The sequence below is a fragment of the Sparassis crispa genome (assembly GCF_003851025.1).
Source record: "Sparassis crispa DNA, contig_000009F, whole genome shotgun sequence".
NCBI classification, from domain to species: domain Eukaryota; kingdom Fungi; phylum Basidiomycota; class Agaricomycetes; order Polyporales; family Sparassidaceae; genus Sparassis; species Sparassis crispa.
The window spans coordinates 443,289-462,177 of record NW_020939756.1 but is presented as its reverse complement, the minus strand read 5'-3'; the positions used below and the strand labels follow the sequence as shown (position 1 = coordinate 462,177).

General features: G+C 50.3%; 11 protein-coding genes across 11 annotated transcripts; 3 read left to right on the top strand and 8 right to left on the bottom strand.

Moving 5' to 3' along the window:
- Positions 1-2,977: 2,977 nt before the first annotated feature.
- Positions 2,978-4,498, bottom strand: SCP_1001620 (hypothetical protein; the record flags this gene model as incomplete). The annotated part of the gene is made up of 1 exon (XM_027762030.1): positions 2,978-4,498. One exon carries the CDS (start codon positions 4,496-4,498, stop codon positions 2,978-2,980), a length of 1,521 nt encoding a protein of 506 aa, XP_027617831.1.
- A 392-nt stretch (positions 4,499-4,890) lies between these two features.
- SCP_1001610 (reverse transcriptase-rnase h-integrase) lies at positions 4,891-6,438 on the bottom strand (the record flags this gene model as incomplete). The annotated part of the gene is made up of 2 exons (XM_027762029.1): positions 4,891-5,912; positions 5,982-6,438. The coding sequence occupies 2 exons, from the start codon at positions 6,436-6,438 to the stop codon at positions 4,891-4,893; spliced, it is 1,479 nt and encodes a 492-aa protein (XP_027617830.1).
- A 362-nt stretch (positions 6,439-6,800) lies between these two features.
- Positions 6,801-7,289, bottom strand: SCP_1001600 (hypothetical protein; the record flags this gene model as incomplete). Its single annotated transcript, XM_027762028.1, has 1 exon — positions 6,801-7,289. One exon carries the CDS (start codon positions 7,287-7,289, stop codon positions 6,801-6,803), a length of 489 nt encoding a protein of 162 aa, XP_027617829.1.
- Positions 7,290-10,154: 2,865 nt separating this feature from the next.
- Positions 10,155-10,508, bottom strand: SCP_1001590 (hypothetical protein; the record flags this gene model as incomplete). Its single annotated transcript, XM_027762027.1, has 1 exon — positions 10,155-10,508. One exon carries the CDS (start codon positions 10,506-10,508, stop codon positions 10,155-10,157), a length of 354 nt encoding a protein of 117 aa, XP_027617828.1.
- A 139-nt stretch (positions 10,509-10,647) lies between these two features.
- On the bottom strand, positions 10,648-11,388 carry SCP_1001580 (hypothetical protein; the record flags this gene model as incomplete). Its single annotated transcript, XM_027762026.1, has 1 exon — positions 10,648-11,388. The coding sequence occupies one exon, from the start codon at positions 11,386-11,388 to the stop codon at positions 10,648-10,650; it is 741 nt and encodes a 246-aa protein (XP_027617827.1).
- Positions 11,389-11,532: 144 nt separating this feature from the next.
- Positions 11,533-12,123, bottom strand: SCP_1001570 (hypothetical protein; the record flags this gene model as incomplete). Its single annotated transcript, XM_027762025.1, has 1 exon — positions 11,533-12,123. The coding sequence occupies one exon, from the start codon at positions 12,121-12,123 to the stop codon at positions 11,533-11,535; it is 591 nt and encodes a 196-aa protein (XP_027617826.1).
- A 915-nt stretch (positions 12,124-13,038) lies between these two features.
- Positions 13,039-13,605, bottom strand: SCP_1001560 (hypothetical protein; the record flags this gene model as incomplete). The annotated part of the gene is made up of 1 exon (XM_027762024.1): positions 13,039-13,605. The coding sequence occupies one exon, from the start codon at positions 13,603-13,605 to the stop codon at positions 13,039-13,041; it is 567 nt and encodes a 188-aa protein (XP_027617825.1).
- Positions 13,606-14,786: 1,181 nt separating this feature from the next.
- SCP_1001550 (hypothetical protein) lies at positions 14,787-16,185 on the bottom strand (the record flags this gene model as incomplete). The annotated part of the gene is made up of 2 exons (XM_027762023.1): positions 14,787-14,980; positions 15,030-16,185. 2 exons carry the CDS (start codon positions 16,183-16,185, stop codon positions 14,787-14,789), a joined length of 1,350 nt encoding a protein of 449 aa, XP_027617824.1.
- Positions 16,186-16,554: 369 nt separating this feature from the next.
- On the top strand, positions 16,555-17,632 carry SCP_1001540 (hypothetical protein; the record flags this gene model as incomplete). The annotated part of the gene is made up of 3 exons (XM_027762022.1): positions 16,555-16,680; positions 16,732-16,951; positions 17,001-17,632. 3 exons carry the CDS (start codon positions 16,555-16,557, stop codon positions 17,630-17,632), a joined length of 978 nt encoding a protein of 325 aa, XP_027617823.1.
- Positions 17,633-17,653: 21 nt separating this feature from the next.
- Positions 17,654-18,235, top strand: SCP_1001530 (hypothetical protein; the record flags this gene model as incomplete). Its single annotated transcript, XM_027762021.1, has 2 exons — positions 17,654-18,102; positions 18,151-18,235. 2 exons carry the CDS (start codon positions 17,654-17,656, stop codon positions 18,233-18,235), a joined length of 534 nt encoding a protein of 177 aa, XP_027617822.1.
- Positions 18,236-18,327: 92 nt separating this feature from the next.
- Positions 18,328-18,888, top strand: SCP_1001520 (hypothetical protein; the record flags this gene model as incomplete). The annotated part of the gene is made up of 1 exon (XM_027762020.1): positions 18,328-18,888. One exon carries the CDS (start codon positions 18,328-18,330, stop codon positions 18,886-18,888), a length of 561 nt encoding a protein of 186 aa, XP_027617821.1.
- Between the last annotated feature and the right edge of the window lies 1 nt (position 18,889).

Below are 18,889 nucleotides of genomic sequence, written 5' to 3'. Positions count from 1 at the left end.
GATGGAAGACAGAGGGAAGGGCGATGGGAGAAAGAGCGGTGAACACCAGATTATATATCCAGAAACCCAACCGTCCACGTGGAAGAGAGGAGAAGGCAGAAGGCAGAGGCGATGGGGGAAAGAGGGGAGCAATAACTGGTGTATTTATACGCTGGAGGCCAAACCGCAGCATGACCAACGCTTGAATTCAATCAAAGCGTAGATCCATTGCTGAGATCCGCCAGATGCATGAGTCAGGGCACAGCAACAAGCAACGCCACGAGGCAAGAGACAATAGAATTTGATCCCATCTGATGGTGCGACGCTTGGGCGGTGTCCACGATTTAGGGTACAACTGCACTTCCATGTATGGATGGATCTGGGGACTTCTCTTGTTGACGACACTTCATAGCCCGCCACTCGCCGGACGCGTACTTCAGTTCGTGTACAAGATACTTCTGAAAGAGAGAAAAATAAGCAGCTGTCTGTAGAGAAAAGCGACGATATACGACATACTGAGTCTCCAAGTTGACGATCAGCAAGGTTGGCGTTGAATAACATGGGAGTGGTCCGCGGAATTCCGAGGGTGCCGATGTGGGTGAATTACATTACTTTCACCGCCACCGGATGTTGCCGACTCTCCGAACAGAATGCCGAGAGTTATGCCGAACGATGCATCTCCACTCTCCAGCCTTGGTACAAATGACGGGCACTCTGAAGGTGTGTCACATACAATTTATGTGTGCGAAAGTGGCGAGAAATATGTCTAACTGAATGCGTAAAGTTCGCCAGCATCCACCATGGTCAACTAGCAGCTCACCAATCACAGGTGGGAGTATGTGGTGCACGGAGACGGGCAGACCCACGGCTGTGGATGCACTTTAGTTTCCCCACTTGTGCCCGTTACTAGCATTTCAATGAAGGCGGCTACGTAGAGCCCTGTTCCAGGACCGACGAGCAAGGTGCATTTCATGCCTTACCTCGAGGTCATACTGTCACCGTTCTCTTCATTTTTTATCTTGTCTTATATATTTTGATGTTTTTCTTTCTTTGATGTCTAGCTTGGAGCCGAGTTTTTGCGCTCTGGCCCTCGTTTCGATGTTCCGTCTTGCTGTTCTGACAGGCGCGACTCAGTGATGTATTCTCAGCACGATTCAAAAGACAACCAATGTTACGCGGCAGCGAAACACGAGCGTCTAGTCGAGTCGTCACGAGACAAGGTCTTAGTCTAAGACACAAGTCCGTTCAAGTGACACTTCTGGCGATGTCCTCGCACTGAAGGTCGATCAGAGTTCGTTCTTATGACTTGTAGTAGCTGTCTGCTACTGACGGTCGATCTCAGTCAAAGGCAAGTGAAAAGCTGGTTTAATGGTAACCAGGTCGAGATGGGGATCCAGCTCGACAAGGTCATCTACTTATACAAAAGGTATCCGCAGTACTACGCAGTAATGCGAGATCGTTCATTGGCTAGATAAGGTGAAACGATATCTGGGCAAGGTAACAGCGAGGAAGTAATATGTATGAGAAAGCTGAGTAAGGTCGTGAGAGATAATCAGTACTAATGGGGATAATGAGTCGTGTATCAGAATGAGGTAAAGATGAGGCGTACATGCACGTCTTGCATGCGCGATAAGAAGAAGGTCCGGAGTTAGATCCAGTGTAACCCTAGACCAGGGGTTCTGGACATCTGGATAAAGAATCGGAGGTTGCGCTCCGATGAGTCACGTGTTGGATCACGTGGTCTGGTAACGTAAAGGGAACAAGGAAAAGAAAAAGAAAAGACGCGCCACAAGCGTGAGGAGCATTGTAACATCAGCTCCCGTCTAACGTTTCTTGTCCCACAAGAAATATTGTGATCTTCATCGTCGTCGGGGGCAGTCGCGGACATAATGATCTCCTCCACATCTGTAGCATGTCCGCCGGCTGGTTCGTGATCCTTGTTCGGGGATACGTCCATCCCTGTAGGGATGACTGCGATGCGAAGAAGTGGATGCGGTCGAGAAAGATGGTTGGGATAACGGAGATCGTCCACTGGGTACGTGCGAACGAGGAGGGCGAGGTCGAACGGGAATTGGTTCTGGCGACGAGCGAGGAGTGGATGCGGGTATTCCATTAGTGGTGTATCCGAGGATGTGTCCAATGTCTTCGTCCCCATGCTCCCTCCAAATCTCCTGTGCTGTACGAGTGACCGTACTGCGCATTAATGACCAGACTTGGTCGACTCTGGTTCGGGCTCTACTCGTCCTTTCCTCTGCTGCGATGAGCTCTTGTCTGGCCGTCTGCATCCACTCGACCATTTCTAATGCTCGTTGCATGGAAACCACTGCTTGTCGATCTTGCGGGCGATTTCGTAAGGCGACAAGGATATCTGTGAAGTCGACAGGAACACGAATAGCTGAGACCAGACGTGTGGCAAATTCTTGTTCGTCCGATGTGTGACTGAGTTCGATAGAAGGTGAGGGCGATGAGGCGCGGATAAAGGGTGTCTGTGCTCGAGAGGGTACTCCATTGACAAGCGTAGGCGATGCGGGTATGCTCATAATTGTGGAGGCGACTTCAGCGAGTATATTGTGAACAAGGTCGTCTATAGCGGAAGTGGGCATTGACGATATGTCATTTTCTCCTCCTTTTATACCTTTCGGTCGTTAAGGGGATCGCGGTTATCTGTGATGTGAAATAGAATGTCGTGGATCCGGGTAATAATCAAATAGATGAAAATCCATTGGACGATAAAGAGTATTCCCACAGAGATAAGAGCTGCCTGATCAGTTCCAGGCATCGTTCTGATCACCCCAGCCGTTAGCGTGCGGGCTGTCTCGCATGAAGAGTGTGTGTTCGACAAGTCGTCTGATAAGGATTCAGTGGATGATCCAAAGAAAAGTGAGGGTTGTGCAGTGGAGGACGATTAGGAAGATGATGAGGAAAACCGTCGTGGTAGTCATTCCGGGTTTCTTCTCCTCTACTGGATTCCCCTGGTCCTTTTATATGCATTGAGGATTCACTTGGCATTCTGTAAATTGTGGGTAGGTTCCCACGAGTTTTCTGCTGAAGAATATCCTTTCCACTTGACTAAGTACCTCAGATGACCTTGGTACGTCTTGTGATTCAGGATGGCTTCGACTTCGTACTCTTCTTCATTATCAACAACATCAGGTGGTGGGTTCACGTAATTCGGACCATGTATGTTGTTTTCGCGATAAGGAGATAGAAGGGCGGCGTGGAATACGGAATGAACTCGCCAGGTCTTTGGAAGTTTGAGACGATAGTTGGCTGGTCCGATGACTTTGACAATTTCAAATGGCCCCTCACGCTTTGGTGCTATCTTGCGCGAGGCGTAATTGACCTTCAGGTTCCTCGAGTCTAGCCAGACCTTCTGTCCTAGTGTAAACTTTGGCGATCCTTGTCTGACTCGGTCCGCCATCTGTTGTCGGGCTAACTCGTGCATGGCTAGTGCTTCTAGTCTTATCTTCTGCAACATGTCAAGCCTGGATTCAACCGATGGAATGTTCGTGGTCGGAAATACGGAAGGGAGTCCACGTGGTTCGTATCCCATCATGATGCGGAATGGGCTCATCTTCCGTGCCGAGTGTTCCCTTGTGTTATGACAAAACTCGAGGTCTGGCAGGCGGTCGGCCCATGTTTCAGGGTTGTTTCCGCAATAGAGTCGAAGATAGATTTCCAGCTCCTGGTTGACTCGCTCTGTTTCTCCATCCGTCTGAGGGTGATAAGCTGTGCTCATTGATGATCTGATCTGGAGTAGTCGATTTAACTCTTGGAAGATCTTGGATGTGTATTGAGGTCCTCTATCCGAGATGATTCGGTCGGGTAATCCAAATTGCGAGTATACTTTGTCATGAAAAATCTTGGCTGTTCCTTCGGCTGTGATTGTTTTGAGGCAGGGCGTAAGAATCACCCCCTTCGTAAGGTCATGGTCTACTATGACCATAATTGAATCAAAACCGTTGGAAACGGGGAGGTCGGTAATAAAATCGGTGGTGCAACAGGAAAATGGTAATGCGTGTGGGTCGGCGGGAATTGGTTCCAAAGGAATACGAGTTGGATGAGTATTCGGTTTCATTTGTTGACAGGCAGCACAGCCTTCAACATAATTGTAGACAAATGTATACATGCCGGGCCACCAGAATTCACGACGTAACAGTTCAAGAGTATTAAACTTTCCAGGGTGACCCATGGCAGGGGAGTCGTGATGTAGTCGAACGAGGTCATGACGAAGAGTTTCGGATGGTGGAACATAAATCTTTCCCTTGTAGAGGATGACACCATCGCGAACTTCCCAGTCAGAAAGCGATGATTTCATGGGGAATGGCCCTTTGTGCGCAATCGCTTCGAGGGCTTCGTGAACAATGAGGTCTTTTGCTGCGTGATTCCTGATTTCGTCGAATAGTGTCGGGGAAATGGATCGCACGAATAGTGCATTGGGTAAAAGAATGCGATCTTCGTTGTCACTTTCACTGTCATCGAGTCCATTACGATGAGATAGCGCATCAGATTGGATCATCTGAGTGCCAGGGACATGGATGAGGTGAAGATCAAATTGTGATAATTTGAGACTCCATCGTGCTTGTCAGCGGTTTAACTTCTGAGCTGTACGGAAGTACGTGAGGTTCTTGTGATCACTGCGAACTTCGACGGGATGGGGAGAGCCTTCAAGATAATGGCGCCATTCAGTGAGGGCTCGAATGATTCCGAGGAGTTCGCGGTCGTAGATTTCGTAGTTCCGTTCAGCTGGATTGAGCGTCTGTGAAATGTAGGCACAAGGATGGAGGTCTCCATTGATGTCGGCTTGGCGTAAAACTGCACCCGTAGCAAACTTGGAAGCGTCAGATTCAACAATAAAGGGTTTTGCCTTGTCAGGCAGTAACAGTACTGGGGCGGTACTGAATCGTTGCTTCAATGTGTCGAAAGCTGTCTGACATTCTGTTGTCCATTAAAAGGTGGAGATCCAGCGGCAGTGCGCGTAAGATTCGTCAATGGTTTGGCAATATCCGAGAAGTTGGCAATAAACTTCCGATAGAAGTTTCCAAATCCTAGGAAAGAGCAAACACCTTTTACCGTGCTTGGTTCAGGCCATTCTGCAATTCCTTTAAGTTTGATAGGGTCCATGCCAATGTAGTTTTCTCGAATGATCATGCCTAGGAATTCGACTTCTTTAACGTCAAAGAAACACTTTTCCGGTTTAAGGAATAAGTCGTTGTCTTTGAGTCGTTGGAGTACGTGTCGGGTTCGAACGTGATGTTCTTCCAAATTGTTTGAGAAGATGAGGATATCATCCATGTAAATGACTATCCATCCCTCATCGATCATGTCCTTGAAGAGTGCGTTCATCATCATTTGGAAAGTCGCCGGGGAGTTGCAGAGTCCAAAGAACATGACCATAGGTTCGAAAAGTCCGCGATTTGTCTTAAATGCGCCCTTCCATTGGTCACCATCTTTGATTCTGACATTGTTATATCCGGAGCGTAAATCCATTTTCGTAAAGATCGATGCGCCTTTGAATTGATCCATAAGGTCAGAGATGAGCGGAAGAGGATAGGCGTTCTTCACCGTCCCTTCATTCAGGTATCGGTAATCCTGACAGGGACGTAGTGCTCCGTCTTTCTTTCCTACGAAGAAAAATGGTGAAGCCATGGGAGATTTCGACGGTCGGATGTATCCTTTTCGTAGATTTTCTTCCAGGAAGTCATCCATCGCTCCTTGTTCTTTGAGCGATAACGGATAGACTTTACAGTCATGTGGAATAAAATCGGGTTTCAAATCAATGGCGTGGTCCCAAGGCCTGATTTCTGGAAAGCGTTCAGCTGCTTTCTTTTCAAAGACGGACTTCAAATCGTGGAGGTAGTTGGGGACCAACTCCTCGACGGTTTTAGGTTTGTCTACAGCTGATGCTTCCTTGTGTGCCTGTTGTGCCAATTCTTGTGATTTACTGGATGGTTTGTAAAAGACCGTATTCTGTGCGTTACAGAATAATGGGGATCAAGTACTGTGTGTCATTCTTCCAATGGCGGGGCCTCTTCGTATGGTGAAGACTGCAGTTTCAGTCTCTTCATTCATCAAAGGTGACTCCTTCCTGATGGGTTCAAATATCCCAATAACTGGCTCTCCTGCGATATAGGATATAACTAGATCGTCGTCATTGAGCTGATCCATAGGGGGTTCTGATGGTGGGTCATCTGGTTCGGTATTATTCCGCACTGCGGGTAACTCGCCACGCTCAGTGTTATCGGCCATGATTTCACTAATAGATTCCAAATGCCCAAACGAGGTAGGGGAAGTTTCGGTGGTGATTAACTCTGGGAGTCCATCTTCCTTGAAAATTGAAACTTCTTCATCTGGTGCATCTTCGACGGTGGGTTTCGGTGGCCATTTGGCGTCTTTACCAAACCAAAAGTTACCAGTTTCCCAGTTGATCATCGGATTGAGGCGTTTAAGCCACAGCATGCCGAGAAGTATGTTTTCTTTGCCAATGCCAGTCAAGAGGAAGCGAGTAAGTGTCTTCCTTCCTCCGATTTTCATCATCTTCCAGGTACAATGAGTAATGGTACCCATTTGATTTGGTGTGCCATCTGCATTCATGACTTTAATCGGTTTCGGTAATTCCCATCTAATGAAATCGTTTTCTTCCGCAAAATGAATGTTCATGAACGTTTCGGCTGCACCGGAATCGATCAAGGCTTCTGTTGTAACGTCTTCCTTCTCTCCCAATGAAATATTCGCAGTGATTGAATTTCCGCTAGTGTTACAAATAACGAGGGGAGATACGGTAAGGTGCGACGGTCCATGTATTACTAGTGGCCGTCGTCTCAAAAACCTAATTGGGTTCGTTCTTCATCAGTCATGTCATTGAAGACGTTTCGCACATAGGCGATCTGTTCCTCTCTGGTTTCTTCCTTCGATGTCTCCTTCTTCTGTGCGAGGTCTTCTCGCATCTTCTTGATCCATGTGATCGTGTCTGTGTCCAACCCGGGCTGTATCGTTCTAGCACGGGTGAAACTTCCAGACTGGGGGTGAAATTGTCTGTCGTTGGCTATATGGCCCCTCTTTCCGCATAGGAAACATAATCCTTCTTTCATTCTCTTCTGTCGCTCGTCCGGGGATAAGCGCGAGATATTGACACGATCAACATCCATCGCGTTTGGATCCTTTGCAGAAGCCGAGTAGTAGGGACGATGGATAGATCGGCCTTTTCCTCGCGTCGTCGTAGTGGCTCCTCGTTTGAAGATCTGAGCAGATCTCCATTGGTTATCAAACCGCGAGGCATATTCGTACCACTTGTCAAGTGTCTTGGGCATGCTTTCCATCCCATATATCCTTTGTCGGAGTGGGTCGTTAAGTCCCCACTTGAAATACTCGATATTTCCGGCATCTTCTAATTTCGCCTTGGATTCAAGTGATCAGAATTCGGCAATGTAGTCGTCCGCAGTACGAGTCCCTTGCTTGATGTTACGCAGCAATGTATGAGCGGTTTCTTCAATATTTTCATCGCCAAATGCTTTGTTCACACTCGCAATGAAGTCTCTCCAACTCCCATAAGAAAGGAAGTCATCATTGGTGAGTTCCGTTTCTATGAAGCTCTGTGCCCATGATCCTGCTGTTCCTCCTTGCATGTGCGATAGCACGAATGCGATTCTCTGATTGTCCTCCTGGTAGACATGGCTATTTCCGGCCATGTAATTCTTGCATTGGTTTATAAATTCCCTAAGCTTCGAACGGTCTGAACCGTTGAAGATCTCGGGTTTTCTAAAACCAAGTTCCTTCTGGCTGACATGGTGATGTCCTTCATCCATGGTAACTGTAGCCATCGGTGGTATGTAATCGGATATGATTGGTGCAAGAATCGGTTGGGGTACGGGATCCTGGACAGGGAGGTTCCAAGGGGCGTCTGGTCTTTCTCCTGGATAAGAGATAGGTATGCCGCTGTCTGCGATGTGTGATAGTACGAGCCCTCCAACGTTATGGGGTAGGCCTGCTTCGTAGTCACCACTTGGGTGATCAATGTGTTGATCTGGTCTGATGAGTAAAGGTCATCCGTTTAAAACGTGTACGTTCCTCTGTGCATCCCACTCTGCCTGAGATGGGAGGAGATCGATGTATTGCTTGGGAAGAGCAGTCGGGTTGATAAAGTTCAAATCCAGCGTGGATAAATTCTCCTGTGTGACCTACGTCTACACGTAGACTGCACACCGTCCTTAACTAAGTGGGTTCATTCATCGTCGGCTAACAAGCCCGTAGAGTGTCTTCTATCTTCAAACTGGTACACCTATTTGCTGATTGCTCGAGTGATTACCTCAGCCTCCTCGGCCTATTGGTCTCTCGGACAGACCCCTCTCCGAAGATGAGTGATCAGTCTATCCCTTCAGCTACCTCGATTACAGAGTAATCTCAAACGGTGCTTTAGCAATCGAATCGGGTGTATCGTTTAGTCTTCAAGGTTCGGTCCGGTCGGTAGTTCGTTGTTAGACTTTAGGAAGTCACAGAGAGTAATAAGATCTCGACCTAATGTTACGCGGCAGCGAAACACGAGCGTCTAGTCGAGTCGTCACGAGACAAGGTCTTAGTCTAAGGCACAAGTCCGTTCAAGTGACACTTCTGGCGATGTCCTCGCACTGAAGGTCGATCAGAGTTCGTTCTTATGACTCGTAGTAGCTGTCTGCTACTGACGGTCGATCTCAGTCAAAGGCAAGTGAAAAGCTGGTTTAATGGTAACCAGGTCGAGATGGGGATCCAGCTCGACAAGGTCATCTACTTATACAAAAGGTATCCGCAGTACTACGCAGTAATGCGAGATCGTTCATTGGCTAGATAAGGTGAAACGATATCTGGGCAAGGTAACAGCGAGGAAGTAATATGTATGAGAAAGCTGAGTAAGGTCGTGAGAGATAATCAGTACTAATGGGGATAACGAGTCGTGTATCAGAACGAGGTAAAGATGAGGCGTACATGCACGTCTTGCATGCGCGATAAGAAGAAGGTCCGGAGTTAGATCCAGTGTAACCCTAGACCAGGGGTTCTGGACATCTGGATAAAGAATCGGAGGTTGCGCTCCGATGAGTCACGTGTTGGATCACGTGGTCTGGTAACGTAAAGGGAACAAGGAAAAGAAAAAGAAAAGACGCGCCACAAGCGTGAGGAGCGTTGTAACAACCGAAGCTTTTTTCAGTGTACTGAGGATAAGGTCTGTCACAGTATACAAGCCCACTGCACCAAAAGGCTGAGAGAAGAGACTTATTGATCATGATGCCATAGATTTAAACCGCATCTCAGTCTATTTATACTGATAGATATAACTTCCTTAGATGATTATTTCCAATGATTATCACGGTCATATACTTTGAATCTCGCTGTCCAGTCGGCTTGAAGGGTAACCGTCAATTGGTCCCAGCAGGCGCGCAACGGCTCCTTCGCCAAAACTTTCCAAAGTTGCTGCGGGTGCAGGTGCGGGACAGGTGTGAACGATAGCAGGAAGGACTAGAACCGTGACCGATGCGTGCAGGTGGCATAGCCGGTTCCAACCGACCAAGACTAGTACTGTGTGATATGCGTGCATTGGGGACCGATGGACATGGACAACAATTCTGCGGTATGTTACTGAGAAGGTAGGATGTTTGGGCCCTGATGTCGCGGTGCATCTCCCAATATTGTACTGATTCTGGAAATCAATGCACATGCTTCAAGCCAATGCAGTCACTGTGGAAATGGAGATGGAGGTTATAATAAAGTCGCAATATGCAGACTTTGTAGGGGACTCAAATAACAGGACAGAAGAGCTGGGCAACACAGCTAGAGTCCAGAAGTGAGTCACTAAATAATATTGAGGACAAAGTACTCTACTCACCTAGAGTCCAGAAGTGAGTCACTGGGGACTCAGAGTGGACTCTAGGGGGTTTATATCTACCTAGAGTGTGGCTATACAAACCTGTGAGTAACACAGGATTGTGGCTATGAACATAGGCAGGCATCGCTATGCATAGCTTCTACATAGCAGTGCATAGCGCAGCCTGATCAATAGGTATCTAGGTGTACAGCATCTTGCATTGCTTTGAGTCTAGACACTTAAGAAACTGATGGATTATCTAATCTAACACTCCCCCTTAATCCAACAAGTCTTCCCTCTTCAACAGAATGCAAGAGCTCCACATACCTCCCCCTGAACCCACTCATTCCACTACATCCCAATGTTCCTCGTCGCACGATTTAGACTTGAATGGATGTTCGGCTTCCATCTCGCTCTCACGCAGCATCATAGATGCAAGGTCGTCCAGCTCATCAAACTGCTGAGTGGTGAAGTGCAGTGAGTGTCGCCGAATGTGAGCACAAGGTGGCATAGCTGGGTGAACAAGCATGTGATGAGTCGGTTGATTGGATGCCGGAATGGTAATGCGTTCCAATTCGATGTCGAGCAGGGGTGGTGCTGGCCAGATACGGGTGATGGCATAATAAAAAGAAAGAAGGAGAATGGCAGGGAAGAGCGCCCCTGCAGTAATAAGAAGGGCAATGGTGAAGGTTTTCATAGTGGTGGAAGGGGCAAAGAGATGATTTGAACTGCAGCAGTGAGAATGGTATATGTGGCAGACAGATGATCCGAGAAAACACCGATCTGACAATGTCCGAGTTATATGCTCTATCCGGCAAGATCCGGATTTTTGATGATTAGATCCTCAAGCCCATCATCTCGCGGCAGTAGATAATCTTTGCCGCCAGAAAGGGCTTTGTCAAAATGTCCGCTATCATCTCTGCAGTAGAAATATATACTGGTGCAATTTGACCTGCCTCTACGGTGTCTTGAAGCCAGAAGAAGCGCAGATCCAAGTGCTTCATTCTGCCATGATGTTCTGAATTTTTAGAGACACTGATTGCAGACTGATTGTCCATGTAAAGTGTAGAGGCTTTGGACATTGTATACCCCAGTTCTGTGAGAAGATTACGCATCCAGAGGATTTCCTTTCCTGCTTCAACTGCAGCAATGTACTCAGCTTCTGTGGTGGATTGGGCAATAAGGGACTGAAGCTTGCTACTCCAGCTAATAGCACCTGTGCCCACTTTTACAAGGTAACCACCAGTGGAGCGACAGTTATTCCTCTCACCACCAAAGTCTGAGTCCGTGTAGGTTAGGAAGAACTCCTTTACATCACTGGGACCATAGTGCAGCCTTAAGTCCATTGTGCCCTTCAGATAGCGGAAGACATGCTTCACAGCAATCCAATGTGCAGGACCAGGATTGGCATTAAAATGTGCAAGACATCCAATGGCAAACATAATGTCTGGACGAGTGGTGATGGCCAAATACATCAGTGCCCCTACAGCACTGAGATAAGGCACTTTGTGCATATATTCTGCCTCTTCCTGTGTCTGAGGTGCAAGGGCCTTTGAAAGCTCTGCTCCAGGATCCATAGGAGTGCTGACAGACTTGCAGTCAGAGAGACCATAACACTCCAGCATATCCACTATATACTGGCGCTGTGAGAGTGAAATGGTATGCTTTGCACAGTCTCTTTTGATGTCTATGCCCAGCAGAAACTGGGTAGATCCAAGGTCTCAGAGTTTAAAATATGACTTTGACTCCTTGACAGTGTCATCAAGTGCCTTCTTGGACTTTGAAGCAAGTGTCATATCGTCTATAAAGACTGGGACAATAATGCGCACATCTCCCCTAATGTACACATAGATGCTTCTGTCAGACTGAAGATGAGTGAAGCCCATTTTGGTGAGCACCTCATGAAGCTTCTTGTTCCACTGGCGTGCACCTTGCTTCAAGCCATAGAGTGACTTATTTAGCCTGCAGACCATTTCTGGACCACCCTGGTGAAACCCCTCAGGTTGTTGCATGTAGATCTCTTCCTCCAAGTCTCCATTTAGGAAGGCAGATGAGATATCCACAGAGCGAAGTTCTAGATCCTCTGCTGCAGCGAGAGCTAGAATAAGGTGCAATGCAGGTTGACGGAACGTGGGAGCAAAGACTTCTGTGTAGTCAAAGCCAGGGCGTTGACTGTAACCCTTGGCGACTAATCTGCCTTTATAGTGCTCTACAGAACCATCTGCATTGTGCTTCACCTTGAACACCCAGCCTGAGCCTATTGCCCTTTTGCCTGGTGGCAGTGGAACAATGTCCCATGTGTTATTGGCCATTAGAGACACAATCTCTTCATTGGCTGCTTGCTGCCACTTATCAGCATCAGAACTGCCCATAGCCTGTTTATAGGTCCGAGGGCCTGCTCCAGCAGATAGACCAGCAAACTGGACTTCAACAAAGTCAGCATCTGCATCTATCACATCCAACTCGTCCTCAGACTCTGCATCCTGCACAGGTGGTGGTGAAGTTTGCATTTTCCAGGTGGGCCTAATGTTGCGAGGTACCCGGCACTGAGCAATTGGACGATGATCTATAGGTTCAAATGGAGGAGGAGTTGGAACTCTATGATGCTCTGAAGGATCTGGAGGTGGTGGAGTTACTGGATGCTCAGGTGCAGGTGGTGCAGGTGGATCAGCTTCTGAAGCAACTAGACCAGGTATAAGATTTGGCACATGTGCACCATCTCCCCCTAAATCCTGTCCAGGTACAGGTGCTACAGGTAGAGGAATAATGTCTGCAGGTGGACAGCCTTGATTTTTGCTTCAAGCAGATTTTCAGCATAAGCTTTATACTGCTTGAAAGCATCAAAGGCTTCACTCTTAGCCTTTAGCAATAGCACAACCCTGAATCGGCTGTAATCATCTATGAAGGTGATCCAGTACTGATATCCTGAGTGTGTATGCACAGGCAGAGGTCCATGGACATCTGTGTGAATTAATTCTAGAGGTTTGGAGGCATGACTGTCCGATGTAGGGAAGGGATTGGCATGCATTTTACCGGCCAGACATGGTTCACAAATGGGGTCAGGCTGCTGCTTTGAATCCAGCATAAGACCAGTCACTAGCTCCTCTCTAATCATCTTTTGGACATCGGCATAGTTGTGATGAGCAAAGCGACGATGCCAGAGATTTAAATCAAGAGGGACTGTGGTTATAGCCTGTGCAGACTCTGGAGCTGGTTGTACAGTTCCATCAAGAAAGGCAGTGTAGTTCTCTGTGATAGAGGCAACAAATAGAGTCTGACGAGAGTGAAGGAAGGTTAAGCTTGTAATTTCTAAGCCAGTGGTGATGAGGTGTCATATGAGAAGTGGCACCTGTGTCTGCATTCCAGTCAAAGTCAGCATCAAGCTGAAGTGGGTCAGAGAGACTTGCTTTGCCAGCAGACTCTGTGACAGTGGTAGGGTCAACCTGAGTGGTATTCTGGGTGGCAGCAGCAGCAGCAGTAGCATTTGCCTTGTTTCCACGCTTAAAGCGGCGCTCTTTGTGATTTTCCTTGGCTTTCTTTGAAGCATTCTGGAAAGCATAGCAATTGGACTGTGTGTGTCCTTTGCTCTCACAAAAATTGCAGGTGAGCTGTGAGGAGGAAGCAGTGGTGAGTGCTTGATCTGCTTTGGGAGAGGAAGTGGTGCGATGACGATGATTGATTTCCTCTGTGACAAAAGCCTGGGTGACAACATCTTTGCTCAGGATATCATGCTGAAGCAGCGCAGAGGTGAAAGCGCCATATTCCTCCACAGGAAGAGCACGAATCATAGCCATGGAGGCACACCTTTCAGTCATGTTACCTGAACTGAACTCCCATTTACCCTGACATTGTCATGAACTGGACAGCCAGCGGACGTCGGCCCATTGTCACCATGTTGACCTCTACCAGCAGTGGGCCCATATCTTTCATGTGTGGGATACTAGCAGTGGGCCCACCGCTAGTGTTCTTCTCCCAGTGCTCGGCCCACTAGCAGGGCATATTACAGTGTTGTAACCGTTAAGCAATGGGCCCACCGCCACAGGTCAGAGGGTGGGCCGACGCCAGAGCATATTATCGCCATCGATGGGCCCACTGCCAAAGTATGATCAATGAGCAGTGGGCCCATCGCCACGAGTGTAAGATGACGGATGGGCCCACCACTAAAGGTCAGAGTGTTGGCCATGGCCAGAGCATGTTTGTCTGAGCAATCGGCCCACCGCCAGAGTATGACGAATGAGCAGTGGGCCGATCGCCCAGAGTGTAACCTGAAGGATGGGCCCACCGCCAAAGGTTAGAGGGTTGACGATTGCCAGAGCATGTTATCGCCAGCAGTCGGCCCATCGCCAAAGCACCCTCAGTGAGGGCCTTACTGCAAGCACCCATGGGATAGGTCATCACCAGGACATGTTTCCGCCAGCAATCGGCCCACCGCCAAAGGTCAGAGGGTTGGCCAATGCCAGAGCATGTTATCGCCAGCAATCGGCCCACCGCCAAAGGCCAGTGGGTTGACGATCACCAGGATATGTCATCGCCACCAATGGGCCCATTGTCACATACAGCCCTGCAGTTTCCGGGCGCATTGGTGGTGATGACGTGCTCTGGTGATCGCCAATCCTCTGACCTTTGCCGGTGGGCCCATCACTCACCAGCACTCATGGCGGAGGGCCAATTGGTGGCGAAAACATGGCTTGGCGATGGCCAACCCTCTGACCCTTGGCAGTGGGCCCTTTGCTGGCAGAGAGATATTCCCATGCAGTGAAGCTTTCACTCAGGTCCTTTGGCAATGGGCCAATTGCTGGCAACAACATGCCTTGGTGATGGCGAGCGCAGTCCGCCCATCTGAAGAGTACACTGGAGGAGCGATGGGCTTTGGAGCTTAGTGATGCAGAAGTGAATGTATCCATTTTGTACTGGTATACAAGCTGTTACATAGCGGTCATATATTGCTAACACCAGAATGCTCAAAGACACTAGTTCAGTTGCTGCGATACGCCTCGCCACAAATGTCCCTCAGAATGTACCCCATTTGGAACACGGTCGAGCTGGCATTGAGGTTCGCAACGTGCATATCCTCAGTGAGGTTGAGCTCATGCTGAAGATGTACAATGCGCTCCCGCAACATGGCGCGATGACGACTAACCGCAAAGCTATCACCTTCGTCATCGTCCACTATGAATAAGGTCAACATCAGACTGAAGGTTGCCAGGGATGTACTCACTGGAACTGTCTGCCTCTGCTGTGATCTGCGCAAACGATCTACTGAGGCAGGCCACTTGTGAGCCAGAAGCGGCATTCGTCTCTCCAGGGACTGCCATTGGCAGCAGCTGTGTGATATCTGGGAATAAGCCTGGAACCTGTTCCCAATGGGTGGGACGATGGATCGGCAGCTCATCTGGAAGTGCTGCCAGACTTGGCATCCTGGAAGTAACAGTGACTGGCTCGATGCTGCCTTTCATATAGTGAATGACAGGTGCATCGTGGTGGAAATTGCTGTGATCGAAAGTGCGAGCTGGCGAGTGAGAGGGCGCCGATGGCGGAGGCGGTGGACTTAAAACATCGTCCAACAAAGGCCGCCTCTTTGGAGGCGAAGTGCTGGGACTATTTAGCCACCGGACCTGGCTACGCACAGGCGTCGCGCCAGGGCTGTCTATCACCAGAGCTCGCCGTCGTCCTGGCGTGGCAGGAGGACTATTGTCAAAGTCCAGCAGTTTCGGCACTGGTTCCGCGTCAAGTGTCTCGTCCACCAGCATGCCCCTCGCCATCGGCATACTTGCTTGACTATCGAAGTGGATGGATGTACGTGGCGTAGCGTCAAGGGGCTCAGCGATGAGCGATCGTCGAGGGAGTTGGGAGGTGTCAGGAGTGCGAAAGTCGAAAGTGTGAGCTGGTGGAGGAAGGGGAGTAGCTTCCAACAGGGCGCGTTGAGGGATTGGCGAGATGCCAGGAGTGTCAAAGTCGAACATTCCACCGGGCGCAGTGGGGGTGGAATCTGAGATGAGTGCACGCCTATGGATTGACGAACTGCCACGACTTTCATCCCAAGCTGGCGCCAGAGGGTCAGGAATAAGTGCACGACTTCCCTCCACAGGCGCCACAGATCCAGATGACGCCTGTACCTTTGGCGAGGTGTGGCGGTGGAGATGCTCATGTGGCGAGTTGGATGGCGCAAATGGAGCCGCCAGGGACGGGGTAGTGTGGCGGGGCATGAGGGGTGTCTGAGAAGCAGAGTGGAGAGGCAAGGAGATCTGGGCAGATCCAGGAGAGTCAAGGAGATCCGAAATGAGTGGACGACGGGGCTCAGCGATACTATCCTCCTCATCCGACTCGCCCATCGTAATGTCCAGCGTGTCAGGAGGTTCCGCGTCACTGGCCATGGCAGGTAGATTGTGGCGAGCAGACAAGTCTTCGATCAGTCCTGGATCGCGGGAGATCAGTTGTAGAAAGGGGATTGATATGACATAGAAAGGTCAGATAACATCACAAAGGAGTCAGATTCCACAAGGAGAGCAATAGAACTTACTGTTGGGAGCCATGAGAACTTGCGGCAGGTCACACTGACCTTGAGAGACTTGAGAAATCGCGCAAGTCCAGCGATCACGTGCAAAGCACGTGGTCGCATGGCGTGTGAAGTTGAACTTGGTGCAGATCGCGTCTGCCAGCTCATAGCGTCGTCTGCTCCGCCTCTGCTGTACTGCAACCTCTGCTTTTGAAACACCCTCACGCTTTCTTCTGCCAAGCTCACCATGCGTCTGGATATCGACCCCAACTATGTTCTGCAGGCCGCGCGACTGACGGCCATTGTTGCAGCGGCGCCTCGCCAGGACGACCCTCGCTATCCGGACTGGGAGACGAGGATTTACCTCGAAGTGGTAAGTCATCGGTCAAAGGTCTGGCATGCACTTACCGAATATGCCACACAGAGTCGGCTTGAAAAGAGTTTCCTGCAGCCCTTGAAGTCGTTGAGGATGCCTGGGATCGTCATCAGCGCGTTGCTGGAATTCACCCGGGCATACCAGCAGAAGGCCCTGGCGCGGCTGGACCACATATCGAACGACGACGAGAGGATATACAAGAGGTACCCTCTGGCTGTGCACGAGTATGGGGAGTGTGAGGACCTGGGAAGGCAGTGGTGGACTGAAGGTGAGTCACAAGCGTTGTGAGGTGTCGAGCGACACACTGACTGCACCAGATCCATATTGCAAGCTGCCACCGGTGAAGAGTACGCCAGTGGAGGGCTGGGGCAATGTGCCAGCCGATGATGACACCCAGGGACGTGGCGAGGAGGACCTGGCTACCGGGGACCTCGTCACCAAGGGGAAAGGCAAGGAGAGAGCTGACAATGACGTCGGGACAGGCATGGTGAGTGAGCGTATCGTCCACGTGGAGGCGGGGGAGGACAAGGAAAAGGGCAAGAGCAAGGAGAAGGTGCAGGGGAAGGCGGCGCATGCGATGAGCGAGGAAGAGGATGGGGGAGAGGGAGAGGGAGAGGGAGAGGGAGAGGAGCAGGAGGGTGAGGACGACGACGATGCCGACAGTGATGAGGACGACGATGCCGACAAAGATGATGACGATGAGATGGCGGAAGACGTGCCGGGTGCAGGCCAGCCCGAATCCATCGAGGTCGATGCGGCGTCGCCCCCTCCGCCAACTGCCAGACCAATATCGATCTCGCCAGCTGCCCCATCACTCCGAAAGCGCAAGGCGGTCATCACAGAGTCGAGTGAGGAGAGTGAGAACGAGGAGGCGGCTCCGAAGGCGAAGCGGATGAAGCTGATCGAGGTCGCAAAGGAGAAAGGCGAGGCCCCAACCACCTCTGGCTGAGTGCAGCGTGCGCAGAAGAGGATGGCGCAGACCGAGGTGGAGGGCTCGAAGGTGAGCACGAAGAAGAGCGGGAAGAGGAAGGCGAAGGAGTCAAGTGATGAAGAGGAAGTACCGACCGTCAAGCCGCCAAAGAAGAAGCGTGCGACAAAGGAATACAAGAGCAAGGAGTTCATCGAAAGTGAAGATGAGACTCCGGCACCGCCTTCCAATCTACCCGCCAAGACCGCAGGGGATTCTAACGATGGTGTTGCGAAGACGAATGCCCCTGCCAAACCTGTCAAACAGACAACGAGGATGACGGCGACGCCTCATGTCGCACCGAAGGCAAAGGGGAAGGGGAAGGCAAAGGCAACGGCGAAGGGGAAGGCAACGGCGAAGGTGAAGGCGAAGGTGATGGTGTCGCAGAAGGACATGTGGAAAAGACGTCCACCCACGTGTCTGACTTCATGTGGGCACATGCAACAGATTCGGTGAGTAACGATCTTGTGAGACATTGACCTGTGCTAATGTTCCTGCAGCTCGTCCCTTGCGTTGGCTGCCAGGAGAAAGAGTGGCCATGCAAGCTCAACACCGCCAACTTCAGTTGCTGCCTCGAATGTGTAGCACGAGGCGTCAGTTGCAGCATCGCGCCGAGGAACACGGACGGCGTGCCCCTGCGAGGAAACTCACACACCGCACAGCGTGAGTTCCAAGAGATGTGCACAGTGCTGGTGGTAGAGGGCAAGCCACTGCCCACATCGCCACCTCCATACGATGTCAAGGTCGACTCCGATGAGCCCGACGGTGCAGAACCCATGGTCATGGGAGCGTCGAAGCGCAAGCCGCCGAAGAAGACCAAGATGCGCAATGCTGCAGCATCCAGCTCCAAGGTCAAGGGTGGTGAGGAGGTCGAGGCGATGAAGCAGAAGGCGACCGTCACGCCCTATGAAGCTAACGCTGAAGGCGAGGCCTCGGTGGAGAAATCGTCGAAGTCCAAGCGCGCCACCAAGTCCGCCACCGCCACTGGAGCTGTGGCTCTGTCCAACTCTGGTGAGGTCGCCAACTCTGGCGAGGTCTCCAAGTCTGGCGCACCTGCCAAGTCTGGTGCGGTCGCCAAACCTGGCGAAGGTAAGAAATCAGGACCCAAGGCAAAGCCGGTGAGGAGCCAAAACTCAGGTGCACAAGATGGTGGCGAGGTCACCAGGACCTCAGTACGTGAGCCGGATGAGGTCCCCCAGTGGCGGGGGGCAGACGACAAGGGTGGCGATGGGAGGTAGC